The 14,655-nt window shown below is 35.1% G+C and overlaps 1 protein-coding gene across 1 annotated transcript in view; it reads left to right on the forward strand.

The window, feature by feature from the left end:
* The window catches only part of Dsb (debris buster), a 34,161-nt gene extending 19,738 nt beyond the window's left edge, over positions 1 to 14,423 (forward strand). Inside the window, exons 3-10 of the mRNA XM_070657454.1 lie at positions 7,263 to 7,354; positions 8,743 to 8,903; positions 9,053 to 9,191; positions 9,301 to 9,504; positions 9,640 to 9,784; positions 11,888 to 12,145; positions 12,221 to 12,339; positions 12,475 to 14,423. Coding sequence (XP_070513555.1) covers positions 7,263 to 7,354; positions 8,743 to 8,903; positions 9,053 to 9,191; positions 9,301 to 9,504; positions 9,640 to 9,784; positions 11,888 to 12,145; positions 12,221 to 12,339; positions 12,475 to 12,909 — 1,553 coding nt within the window. The 3' untranslated portion in view covers positions 12,910 to 14,423. The remainder of the gene's footprint in view (positions 1 to 7,262; positions 7,355 to 8,742; positions 8,904 to 9,052; positions 9,192 to 9,300; positions 9,505 to 9,639; positions 9,785 to 11,887; positions 12,146 to 12,220; positions 12,340 to 12,474) is intronic.
* Positions 14,424 to 14,655: the final 232 nt, after the last annotated feature.

Genomic DNA, 14,655 nt, shown 5'->3' on the forward strand with positions numbered 1-14,655 from the left:
TTGTAAAGTTTCCGCAATTAAGACCGAGCTGAATTAGTATAAAAAATTGCATTTATATTATTACTGTTATACATACACATATGCTTAATTTTTTGTTAAGGCTTTTTTTCTGAAGCTGTTCTTTGCGTGTTATTTGAATTGTCGCAGATCTTACAACACAATTGCATATCAAAGTTCTTGAAATATTGAATGATTTATACTTTTTGATTACATAATTTGCATCCTGACTTTTTTTAGTAGTACAGAATATCAATTACATCTTGATACATGTCATTTATAATCGGCAGAAGATTTTATATTACACGTATTATCTATATATTATGCGACATTAATAAGCTACGTTATAAATATTTAGCTGGTAATTTTTTTTTTCTACAATTTTTGTTGTAAAGTAAAAAATTTGTTCACGCTGTACGTGCATGATGGAAACAAATCAAGTTCATTTACATTTCGGACTCTATTAACGTTATCGTCTAAAGTGCCGTGTTAATTATAAAATCAGACGGATCCGCCTTCCATAATCGCAGCATTCATTCAATTTGGTAAATATATGCTCAATATCACGAATCCATAAATCACAGCGTATAATTCGCAGATTGTGTGATCTTTGAATGGGTGCATCCCCCATATTTTAGTCTATCTCATGCATACTAAGAATAACACCAATAAATTTTCATTTTATATTCCTTGAGCTGGCTAAACTCGACATTAAAAAAAAAAATTCAAAGTCATCGGTACTAAAGATTCGGTCGAAAAAATAATATTCCCATTTAGTAGCATCGTAATTAATTATTGATAAATTCTTGGTGCACTAACATAAATTTTATGCTTTCTCAACTAATTTCGAAATACTTCTCCCTATTTCTAATTTTTACAAAGTTGTATTTTTCAACCATAAATAATATTATTTTAGTCAATTTTTATTTTATATTAAAAGTGCGATAAAAAAATAATACAAATAAATTCTCGGCATATAAAAATAAAATCTTAAATTTATTACAACCGATAAAAAAAAACAACCAGCCGCACCGTTTTTGTCGACGGAACGTGAACCGTAAAATATGCGGGGAAAAAAATCAATTTATCTTTCGTTTTCTGTTTTTAAAGTAGCACTTTCTCTCTTTTATTCGAGCAATGCACGAATGATATGATATGATATTCGCGTCATGCATGATAGGCAAGCAAAAGTAATCGTTTCTGAACACACTTAAGAATTATGGGGAGAGTTCGATGTCAAGTGTGCATGTGAAATACGTGCATGCAATGGCTCCATTTCTTTTTTTTTTCTTTTTTTTTTTTCATACTGCAGCGGATTGCGAGATTGCGTAAAATTATGCCGGAAAGTCCGCCGTGGACTTATTAGACGTGTAAATCTGTGACAAATTGACAAGCTTTAACAACTTGAGACTTAAACAAATAAAGCAAAGCAAATATTAAAAAAAAAAAAAAATGAATTTCAAGCAATCAAATATGCTAGTTAAATATTAAGTGTATTAATATATTTTCGGGGCGCAGTTTTGTTTTTAATTATGCAACTCCTGGCTTAGTTTTTTTTCTAAAAGATATTAACGCTGCTAAACGTAATAACTATTATTTATTAGTCATTTGTTTTAATTTGATATTCCGCCGAGAGAGTTTTACTGTCGGATCTTTATTGATCCGAATCGGAATGAAACATAACATAATGTTCCATTTCAGTTCGGTATTCCCGGCACTTGGCAAATGGAATTGGAAAGTGACGTATGTAAATTGCTCTACGTATTGCTGCTTGAAAGTATCTCCTTGCAGAATCTCGCGCGACGATCGCTCGTAATTCGAATTCTGCCATTAGGATAATTAACGTTATTCATCTCCCCTTTTAAGAATTTGCGCTACACACAATACCACCTAAAGAAAGCCATGGCGCATAATGGATCATAAATGATAGATCGGTATGTAGGCTACGTTGCGGCTACTGGTTTTATGTTTACGAGAATCACACGTTATGCTCTAATAGTATCTAATAGCAGATGTACGCAATCTGTATGTGAAGAGAATCCTTATTCGGCAGCCGTGCGGATTGTAAATTAGAAATTTTAAGTAACATGTTGAAAAGGATTTGAATTGAATCGGTAATGATCCATTTGCCTGGTATCACGCACGGTCAGCATAGAAATTTCAGCGTGGGATCACGCGCAACGAGTTAAGAGACTTATTAGAGATGTCTCGCACATTGTAGTAAGCTTTCCCGCGCTGGGCGGCGCGATATCCGCTTTTTCCGTAAACTGTGGACTTTCTATCGGCGGCGCGTGGTTTCTTGCGCGAGCATGCAGCTGCATCTGCGCGGTGCTCGCGCGTAAACCGTTGCAAAATCGCGGCTGCATTTCGTCGGGAGGTGATTTTTCTTGCGTTCTTACGGGGGAAGACTTTACAGGTTGATAGACGCCCGGCAACGTTCGTGGAAAGAAACTGCGCACGCACGCCTGTACTGCGCGCGGATGCTGCGACACCGAAATCGCGATGAAGTTACCGCATCCGCGACGTAACGCGCTTGTTTGTAACGTATAAGAACGCGGATGTCGATCTGCAGCTGATTAGAATATACCGATGTTTAGTGCATCGTTAGATGCACGCCATCCGTGTACCTTCCAGGCGCGTTTCTTTCACCATCTCGTAAATGTCACGTGGGAACGGACTCGATCACACGAAATTCGAATATAGGAAATCGATAAAAAGGCGAAAAACAGTTCGGATAACGATTAAATAACGAAAACTTGTATTTAATTGACTCGGAATCTTAAATTACTTTTTCCTTCTCCCTTGTACTTTTGTTCTTTATCGCAACGGATAATTCTCAGACCGCGATACAGATAGATTGCTCGATCTCGAGTTTTAACCATAGGTTGGCTTCAGTTTCCTCACCGCACGAAGCGATTATGTAATTTTCATTGCTATGGTCAAATTGTACGAGATGAATGGTCAGTGCCAACGGTAAATAGATAATACGCTTGAAAAAAAAAAAACGACGTTCCGTATCTGCTCTTCAGACATTTTTTTTATTTTACAGCGGACCGGAAACAGTGTTAGTTTATTTTGTAATAATACATTTGTTAATAATACGCCGCCGATAGAAAGTAAGACTCAACGAGGAAGCATTTTTTATTATTTTTCTGCACCGGATGTTTCGGATCATTGAAAAAGTAGATGCATTTTCTTTATGAAGACGCAAACAGATGCTTCGAAACGACTCTCAACTTCGTTAACTTTCAATACTTCTACTTAGATAAGCCCGACAACTTTTAGATAGTGTGCAGGATTATTTTCTGCTTCTTAAATCAGATTTATTTTCGAAAGACTCCCAGGTATTCTTTGTTATCTTTATAAAAATTCGCGATGTACAAGTTACGGTGAAAAGTCGCGTTCGCCAACAGTATTTATTTCCGGCGCGCGGAACTGCCGAGCAAAGTAATGGCTTGCAGTAAAGCCGGGAATTTACGGGGATTACGAGTAAGCTAACCACGAGTTATGTAACAAGCGTATAACTGAACGGCTCCTTACTCAGTAAAGAGGGAAACAATGAGCCGTTAAGCACTGCTTGTACAATTACCGGTAGTTAGAGGGTGATAAGTGATATTCAATGGCTTTTATCATGTTACCATGATTAAAAGCGACCAACTACGTTAGCGCTGAATGATTTGTGTTCTTTAGAAACTGCAAATTAATTTCACGTAAAGAATTGTTCGTATATTATCTGCACTCTTATCGCGACCGTAATTCATAATTGAAAGTCTACTTTTTTATTTTGTACATAATAAAATGGAATTAATCTCTGGCAATTTAATATCGAGAAAATGTAAAAAAAAAAAAAGAAAAAAAATCTTTTTATTAAATAAAATTAAAAAATTCCAAGAATTTGAATCTTATTTTATCGTTAATAATGCATATTTTCGGTTCTCAATACTTTAAATATCTTTACATCAATCGCAGGTGAGGAAAATTAAAATGATTGAACGACAGGTTGATATGTACAGCACCGCTCAAATTATCGGTCGTTTGCCGAGTACCGAAAAACATGAAATCCACCGATCGCGCGTGGTGAAATTAATCTGCGCTTTTAAAGCACGGATCTTCTCGAGGTCAGATTAAGAAATCGAACTTCAGGCCAGTACGTCTGGTCAGTAGCTGGCATCTGAGAAAGGAGAGATCGCAGGTGTTGCGCAAGATTCCGAGGTAATTTATACCACTCATGGTTAACAAATACCACGTACCATAGCTTTGTGTGAGCAGCGCGAGTTATTTTGCACTCTCTCCTTGGTATGCGAACTATAAATTGCCGAACAAACGTTGCGTTTGCGATGTTGACCCTTCCAATCGCGGCGCTCATTGCCTTTGCGCTAAGATTTATTTACACTACGCGATCCTAAGACGATATCTCACAATACATACGGGCATACAATCGGCAACTATAATCAATGCGTCTTGTAATTAAATTGATGATTAAGAATCAATTACGAAAAGAAATAGGAGTGGTCAAGCAAAATTTTTCAGGATAAATTAATTTAAAGTTCTTTTTGCATACGACGTATATGTGAAGATTGCTAATTAATATTGTTTTATATTAATGATTTTCTCTGGTATATTCGACCTTTACCATCGAATGCAGCATAACTTGTAAATCATTGTTCATTAAAAAAATGAATTTTTTAATAATTTGGCACTTTCATCTTTTCTTATTCTCAATTGAGTTGTTTATCTTGAAAATTCGAAATAGCAATCTTGTATCTTTCGAGGCAAAATTATTTATTTAAAAAAAAAATCTACATTTAACACAAATATTTGAAATATGCAAATTATATATTTATTGTTTTTGCGCGTTATATAAATGCAATTGATTTTCTATTTGCTCAGTTGTCATTCGTTAAGTCTTTTTTCGCATAGAAAAACGGTCGCAAAAACTGTGTGAAATGGTCTCTGTAAATGTGGAGAAATTATAATCGTCATCGAGCAATATTCATCAATACCATATCGAACTAATTGGTGAGAAATCGTGAGAGAGATTGCGGATATTACGATGTGTTTTGAACAGTGAATGTTTTCCGCTGCAGAAAATAACAGGAATGGAAGTAGAGAGATAGTTATTTATCTAATTGGACTTTCAGTACTCGAGTGTAGATTAAACGAAAATAGATACAAATATGTAAATTGATGGCGTGTAGAAAATTACAATACATGTAACCAATAAATGAATCGAGAATTACGTACAAGTGAAGAGATGAAGGAAGTAAAGGTACCAAATAAAAAATTCCAGCTAACTAAAGACAAACTGTCGTTGAAAAAAAGAAATAAGAAGAATTTAACAACATAAATTGTTTTTAAACGAAATAAATAAAAATTTAGAGTATTTAAAATGTAGTCTCACTTTAGTCTATTATTAAAATATTTGTGTTATAACGTAATTTTTTTTAAAATAAGTTATTCGCAATTGATACCCGTAAACAACTTCTCTGTTCAGATATTGAGTAACCCAAGGCCATTGAGAATCGTTGAAAGCCACCGGGCAAAATGCTTGGCCAACAAAAATTCTTGAAGGCTTGTGTTCATTAACAAAATTGAGAGTAAGAAGATGAGATCTTTAAGAACCTGTTTTTCCTCTTTTGTTTTAACCCGTCTTTTTTTCGTCTTTTTATAATAAAAAAGAGAAAAAAAAACAAGAAAAAGGAAAATAGATATAAATTATAACATATAAAGAATTATTTATCTGTATCAGTTGATTGAGAAAGCAGCGAACAACGAATAAATAAGCCTCTATGACTTTCCCTGTTGCAAATACTTATTAGGATGTTAGGATATTTTGTGCGATGTAGCACTTTAATGTAAGATACGTTAATGCTTTAGATGGCAATTTCAAAATTGCATCATTAGTGTCCTACATTTAATTCGGGAGTGAAAGCACGGTGACCGACTTATACGCAATGAAGAATTTCCAATGATGTTGGATCTCGTAACAATTATATAAGGAATCGCTCGAGTTATCGTACGAGCGATACAGTGCATTTGTCAAAGACATCAATTTAAAATTTTTATAATATTATATCGCCATTAATGGTGCGATTGCTAATGGCTAAAACATGCAAATAGCACTTGGTCAATGTCAATTAACTTGTTTTCCGCAGTGATTTCTACTTACATATGCGTAATAAAATGTAAAAGTTTTATCTGTGCAAATAATAATATAAAATGTCGACGCGGCAAGTGAAATACGTATCAAAACTTTGACTTGAAAACGAGAAAAGAAGTAAATAATTACAGTGGTTTTTATTGCACATTAAAAAGGTGCAATTTGCCGCAAGAAATGTTTACAACGTTCACTAACAATACATATACTTCGCAATACCACGTCAATATTAAAGACATTATGTTAACAATCGTTTAATTATTATGCAAGTTTCTGAGAAGCCTATGAAAATAAAAAAGTTCTTTGGAAATTACGTGCTTTTATTTACTTGTATAATTGTATATATGTGCATAAAATTGAAATTAAATTATGCATAAATAAAATTTAAAAAATAATTATTAATGCACCATTTATTTTTCAATTATTATACATATAATATATACAATTACAAGTATATAAAGCTATCTGCCTTGTAGTAATCAAAGATTATAAGGATTAACCGAAAGTATCTTGATATTAAGATCTCTTGATCCTAATCTAAAACTGTTGCCACACACGAGAAACGTGCGTTTCATAACATAATATTCAACTTTTACATGCCATTGTACAAACTAAGTGTTTCAATTTCGATTCGTTAATAGAATTTAAATTTTGATACAAGTACGGGGACAAAATTGTTAAAAACTTAAAAAAAAAACTTTCTTTTGTTTATCGTAAGAATCGTTACGTATACGCATATAGTCAGTTCTATTAATTAAAATCATAATTTTTCTTAATAAAAAATTTGCCACATTTGTAGCATAAAATAAATTAATAAATATTTATATTAAACATAAGTTATTCTGAGAAGCATTATCAAAAATTATGGAACGAGCATGTAGGTTTTACTCGCGCACAATGTCGGCAATATTTAATACTCGGCACTAATTTTCAATGTAGGTCAATGCTTATTCTACGAGAAATACTGGATATCTATAGTGTCGACATCCCTAAAAAAAATTGTTTGCGCAAACACACATTGAGCATGCGTACATTTAACATCAGTGCGTTTTGACACCTGCACCGTTAACATTACTATTATTTTTTTTTTTTTTTTTTTTTTTTACAGGCAGAATAGCAGCGATCTGTCTAGGTCTTCTTGCACTTGTAATCGGCATAGTGCTCAGTAGCATACCGTGGGTCGATTACCTCATCTTGAAAGTAAGTATAAAACTTTGAGCATTTACGTTCGCGAAGCGATTCAATATCTGATAAATATGTAATGCAGTTATCGCGACATTACAAAAAATTGTTTATTTCATAATATTAAAAAAGTAATTTTTTTAAAGTCACATCTTACGTAAGTGTGTAAAGATTTCTTATTTTTATTATCAGAATATATTACGAATTGTAACAGGAATATTTATCATCTTTCAAAAGAGAAAAAAAAAGGAGAGAAAAAAATATTTAAACTAATTTAAATTTTTCTAAGTTTTGGAACATAAGCTTACTTTACTTATTTTACTTTCTGTATTACTTTCGAAATCAATGACTTGAGATTTAGATAAAACAAATATATTTAAACATAATAAGTCTCGCGCAATGAATATTTAATATTTTTTGCGGCACACGTTTGTATAAAGTGCATTTGCATTCGCAGTAAATACCTTCGTGAATGTCTCTCATTGTCCAAAGACATATTACGAACGTATGTATTGTACGTCGTCTGCAGATAAATTATGCTGCGAATGCAAACAATTGTTAGATCAGTAATTATGAATCAAATATATTATTACAGTTTTTGTTTAAAAGATATTGCTTGTACAACTGTAATTCAGAGATTATTAAAAATAACGCGACAACTTTTAACAGAAATTAAATTTTTGTATTAATTTTTAATAATAATTACTTTTAAAATTATTACTATAAATAATTTTATTTAAAATTAATATCAAATTTAAAACTTGAAGGTAAAAATTAATACTGAATATAGGCATGATTTTTTTAAACATTATTTTACAAGGTTTAACGTTTCAACTATCTGTAAGATTAGATTAACCTCCGGAAAGCCGATTAGATTAATCCATGTTTTATTGCTTAATTGCAACAAGTTTTGCAACATAAATGGAAGTTTATTTCCGTTCTTAAACTTTCCCTTTCCGGACATTTCCTTCTTGAAAACCAGAATAAAGGTTTCAAAAAGAATCTTGAAAATGACTTCCCACAGTCGATGATTAAATAGCTGAGCGAGCTCTCATTAGCTTATTTTAGTTGTTCTATTTTTAATTTCTCCGGAAATTATATGAATCGCCAACGCGTGAGACGGACATTCGGAATGCAAGATTTTATTCATGTAAGAATGCTACGAAACGATTAACACAATAAGTAACCGACAAGGATCACTAATAATCCAATTTTCCGAGATAATAAAAACTCGAATTAATTTTTTTCCTTCGAGTTGATTAACGACTACTTTTGCATAAAAATATATCGTGATAAATTACTCTAAAGGTAACGGTAAGGTGCACGTGCACAAATTGCGAATTTAATGTGAGAGAAACCGTGTATATCCCGGTAATAATATCGGCAATTCACTGCCGCTTTTCCAGCAACTACGACTATGGAACGGCTCGCTCTCCTTTCAATATTGGCAGAAGCCAGGCGTAATCCGATTGACCAAAGTCTATATATTTAACGTAACCAACACGGAGGGTTTTCTACAGTTTAACGAGAAGCCAAAACTCCAGGAAGTTGGTCCGTTCGTTTACAGGTAAGTTCGCATATTTATTTAGCGCCGAGATCGATCAACGCGAGTGCGGTCCTAAAAATCGCATTTGAATATCCTATTCTTCGAATGATCGCGCATTTCTGTCGTCACTGTAGTTTCCGATTATTAAGAAAATTGAATACTTTTTGCAGAGAGGACATGGAAAAAGTTAATATTGTGTTTCACAATAACGGAACCGTTAGCTATCAGCATAAGAAAATTCTAAACTTCGTGCCCGAACTGTCTAAGGATGGAGATATCAAAGTGATAGTACCGAATATACCTTTGCTGGTGAGTTTACAATAAAGAAACAAAACTAAATGTATTTCTGTTAATTAATTATCAATTATAATTAAAAAAAATTTCCAAATAAATAAATTAATAATTTCTTTTTTCTTAGACACTTTCGACGCAAAGTAAAAGTCTTCCTCGTTTAATTACAATGGGGCTGTCAATTTTTCTAAGCGGTATGCATATGAAACCATTCGTTCCCGTAACTGCTCAGGAGTTAGTCTTTGGATACGACGATCCATTAGTTAGCCTTGGCCACCGATTTCTTCCTAAAACTAGACGGCCTATGAGCAGAATGGGCCTTCTTCTCGGAGTAAGTACTACGCAATAATCATCCACGTGTTTGCTTTCTACGCTTTTTTTCTATGCAAAATCACACGTCATTGTGAAATATTTGGCATGTGCCGAACCAACACTGGCAATTTATAATCGCATCGTAATTATACAGAGAAACGGCACGCTGAGCGAGATATCTACAATATTTACTGGGCATACGAACATGAAAGAGTTCGGTTTGATAAATCGATTGAACGGGCTCGATCACTTGCCATACTGGTCGACCGCACCGTGTAATTCCATTACAGCTTCAGAAGGTAAGGTTTTATTGATTGATTTAAAAAATGTAATAACGTACTAAAGGTTTTAAATTAAACTTTCAATTTAAATAAAAACTAGAACAAAACTATGTGCACGCTTCGCGTGCGCTATTTTTTTAGAGATCCTAATTCGTGCGCGTCGTTAAAATTGAGTAATTTATGGTCGACTACGTGTTATCGGTTCAATAAACCCAATTGCTAACTACGAAAAAAAAACCATGCGACTCACCAATCTGCATGAGCATCAGCGGAGTTGAAGAGTTCTGCCGGTGACTGTAACATAAAAAAGAAAAAATTATTGTAGACAAGTCAGTTAAATTAACGAGATTAATTTAAAAAAAAAGATTTTTTTTTTTTTAATTTATACTTACTTAAAAGTTGCTCCGCCGATACATGATGCCTCCTGGTGGGCCTGCTCCTCCTCTCAGATGGGACGTGACGAGCCATCCTTCCGCGCACTAGAAACTCGCGAACGCGACCGAATTAATTAATACCGCGAAAATTAGTTAACACTTACGCGCGCTTTTTTTCGGCACTCCCGTAAAAAATTATCGTAAAGAAAAAACGCCCGATAACTAACGGAACTTCCGAGCGACCGACGAACCGGCTGCGGTTCGTAAAATTACTGATATCGGCGTGCGGCACTTTATTTCACTGAGCGATGCACAGCAGCGGAGTTCCTCTTGACCTGTAACAGAAAAATAAAAAAATTATTTTGTAGACATTAAATTTAATTAAATAAAATAATAAACAAAAGTTAGCAAAAATCTAAACCATTTAATATCGAAGAAAAATTGATACTTACCCTGGGGTTGCTCCGCTGGTGCAGGATACCCTTCCTGGGCCTCCTCCTCCTCTCAGGATGTCTGCGGGATGTCGGGTTGGTCCTTCTTCAATAGCAGAATATCATCTGAAACATAAAAATTGTAGTTGATATTTTATTCTGTTCAATGTGTTATTCAGCGCGTATTGTTTTTATCTTACCGTGCGCGCGTTTTGGTGCGGGTGACCGGACGCAAATTCCAGCGCTAGCACAGCTAGCACGACGTTCCCCCTGCTTCCCGCGTTCCCCGTGCCTACCGCCGTTGATTCCCGGACCTACGCAATCCGAAACGAGCCAGCTGACTGCCGCTTGCGAGCACCCGTCCCCTTCCCCGTGCGACGGAGAAGACGCGCGAGACGCGGATCTCACTCTGACAATGGTGATCGCCGGAACTCGCTGAATGTCACTGAAGGAGACGACGAGTGAAGCGTTTGGTAACGTCGAACACGCGGCGTAATTCACGTTGGACGGTCCGTGCGCTACACCCACTCCGTAACCTTGTTCTTCAACAAACGTTTTCGAGGCACAAAACAACGCGCAGAACGATGAGTGGAATAACACAGGAGTATAAAAAACGATCGTTCGTTTCCGAGTCGACAACATCGACACTGATTCACATACGAGACTATGCTATCCGCGGTCGAAAATACGCGAAATTGCGGAGCAATTAACGACACGTGCACGCGCCCGAGACTCCGCAATTAGACTGCCCGCTAGGGATTTCGGCCCTTAGAGAGAAAGAGACAACCGCGTAAAAGAGTGAGAGAGCTTCGATGCTCGCGAATCGTCGCCCGACTACAAGTACGCGAATCTATTACGACGGAATAAATAACACGACGGTCACCTTCACGTGCTCGGTCTTATGGACAACGACGGTGTCCTGTGCGTGATACTGCGGTTCATAGGGCGAGGCGAGATATAAGTACACGACGATAAGTCGCGAGCGTCGTGAAAGAACGCACGCAGATCCCTCGATCACATCCGTCTCGAAAACCGCGTGGCGAATTAACTGCACTACGGGTCGCGTAGATTGTTCGCGATCAGACGATCGATGGAGCGCTGTGATTCGTCGACCGTCGTCGAGCACCGATCACGTGATCCGAACATTATCGCTGGTGGGGCACAGGAAAATGGCGAAGTCTGTCATTGCCTGGACGTATTACCGAACCTCAAATTCAGCTGTCACACTAATTTTTCTAAATAGGAATGAAATTGTTACGCAGAAGACACTTCATCAGCTTATTTTGTCACGAATAAATTTAAAATACATTTTGCAGGATCATTTTTTCCACCGCGGGACCAAACTGGGGCGGACGTCGTTCATGTCTGGGACAAGGATCTTTGTAGAACATTACCATTGCAGTATCGTGGCCCGGTAGAGAAGGCCGGTATTAAAGCGGATTTATACACTCCGCCAGACATGCTTTTCGGTCGGCCGAATAAAACAACGCCAACGGAAGATGAATGCTTCTGCTCGGATGGCATTGATACTTGTCCACCGCAAGGCTTGCAGGATATTAGTCCATGTCAATACAGTAAGTATTGTTTTCCAAAAAAGCCAAATAAAATCCCTCAACTTAACTAACTTAAATATATGCTTTTTATTTTAGGTGCACCGGTATACCTCTCATTTCCACATTTTTACAAGGCCGATCCTAAATTATTAAAAGCTATCGATGGACTTAAGCCCATTAAAAAGTTGCACGAAACATATTTTAAAATTCAGCCAGTAAGTGGGCTTATTGATAGAAGTTCTTGGTTTTAATATATTTTTAAAATTAAATAATAAATGGATTAACAAATAATTAAAATATTACATCTAAAATTTAACATAATTAAGGTTTAATTTTTTTTTTTTTTTCAGAAATTAGGGGTACCGATCGAGGCGAAAGTTCGTGCTCAATTGAATTTAAAAGTCGAACATCAACCCAACATTGGGGTAGTTGCAAATTTTCCTGATATAGTCTTCCCGATCATGTGGTTAGAGGAAGGAATCGAGGAGCTTACACCGTCAATTAGACGGTGGATTTACCTGGCGACAACGTTCGCCGACATTGCTGTGCCTTGCTTAACGTACGGCATGATTCTAGTCGGACTGATAATCATCATTACGGTGTTCGTGAAGGCGTACAATAGCCCGGTACTGGCACACGAGGCGATCGAGCTTGGCAAGAGAACTATCAGGAGAGGTTCATCCTTCCTGATTAATGGCCAGCATCGATTGTTGGCTGGTCGGGATTCCTACATCTTGCTAAGTAACAATGATATCGAGGAGAAGCAGGACGTTATAGAGATCTAATTGATATTGTTTTGTGCGTCAATTTTAGTATATTAGAAACATTAACATAATTCGCTGTAAGTGGTTAATGACGCCTAGTCTCGACTTCTCGTTTATTAAAGAAAAAAATAATTAATTTTTTTTAAACGTGGAATTTTATAATTATAAAAAAGAATTATAATTTCAAGATTAATAAATAAAATTTGAGAATCTTGAAAAATAAAATAATTGAGATCTGAAATGTTTAGAATTTTAAATATATGATTTGAAGATTCAGGAAATTTAAATAATTTAGAATGTAATTAACTTGAATATTTTAATTAAGACATAACTTATTGTATTTAACGGAATATAGGACTTGTTCGAAAAGTTAAACCTATCAAGATTTCATAATTATTAATAAATATATTTTAAGAACTCTTATACATTTTTTCATATAATTTAATTTGTTAGAAAATCAAATTAAGAATTAAAACTAGGCGTCATTAATTTAATATGGTACGATACAATGCGTTTTGTTAAAGCGCATACACCAAAGTTTCGCTTTTGACAATCAAGAGATTTGTATTTCGTAAAAAGTCTTCCTCATTTTCACGGATATTATTTACTTGAAACCCGCGAAAAGTTTCGTTGTTTGAATGAAATTCAAATTCGCCAAAGAATACTATATATATTATATATATATTATTATATATATTATATATAAATAAATATTCGTGATCTTTCACATCGTGTGAAAGTAATATATAACCATTATAATACTTTATAGCAGTAATGAAGTGTAATACAGTAGCATTATCCATTATTAATTATGGAAGAAAAGACAAAAACTTTTAGGATTCGATGGGCGTTTATGGATGCACTATAATCAGGAATTGCCTGATGGATTTCAACATCGCAAAAGATCCCAAGAGCATGTTTAATACGTTATTGTTATTGTGTCTGTGATTCCGTCCTTATTTATATATAATATGCAATATGCACTTGAATAGAGAGCAACGAGAGGAGAAGCTTCATTGGCAATTATGTGAATAGATGAAACTTTCACTTGTAGCGATCAAGGCAGGATTGCGCGTAAGACGATGCTTCTTCTCAATGTGTCTCGCTCGTACTCGGCCATAAAATCTAGTGCAATATTAGTAATCGTATATTAAGTATACCATCGCCAACGTATGACGAAACAACGTCGATTAGAAGTAAGGTCAGTTGCACCGACAACTTCAGCGCTACATGTATCTGCGTAAAGCTAATTTCGGCTAAACGATCAGAGGAGCGCGGCCCAAGCTCTAGACGATCGTTGAAAATACAAATTTAGATAATTACATGATAATTAATGTTAACCTACATCGGTTCGTTATGAGTTAAACACGGTTCGACGATTAATCAAAGGAGTGATACATCGAAGACGTAATGTGACTACGTATATCACATTTTAGTACTCGTCATCTATTCCACAGATGAAAACACTAAGGTAAGCTTGTTATTGCCCGAACGGAATTTTGTAATTGGATTTTAATAAAATATCTTTATCCAGATATCACTGTACACTTTTCACATTCATCAACGTTGTAGCATATAAATTTATGCGTCTCTTTGATTATATCTATTAGTTTTTTTATGCATAACTTATATTTACATACAACGCTTTAAAATGTTAATCGATAATGTTTTTTTTTTATCAATGTTTTTTGTCGCTACAAATAAAAGATAAAAAATTAATACGATATATACTGAATACAGAAGACATATGTTAATTGTATTGGTCGA

The sequence above is a fragment of the Cardiocondyla obscurior genome, linkage group LG06 (assembly GCF_019399895.1).
Source record: "Cardiocondyla obscurior isolate alpha-2009 linkage group LG06, Cobs3.1, whole genome shotgun sequence".
NCBI classification, from domain to species: domain Eukaryota; kingdom Metazoa; phylum Arthropoda; class Insecta; order Hymenoptera; family Formicidae; genus Cardiocondyla; species Cardiocondyla obscurior.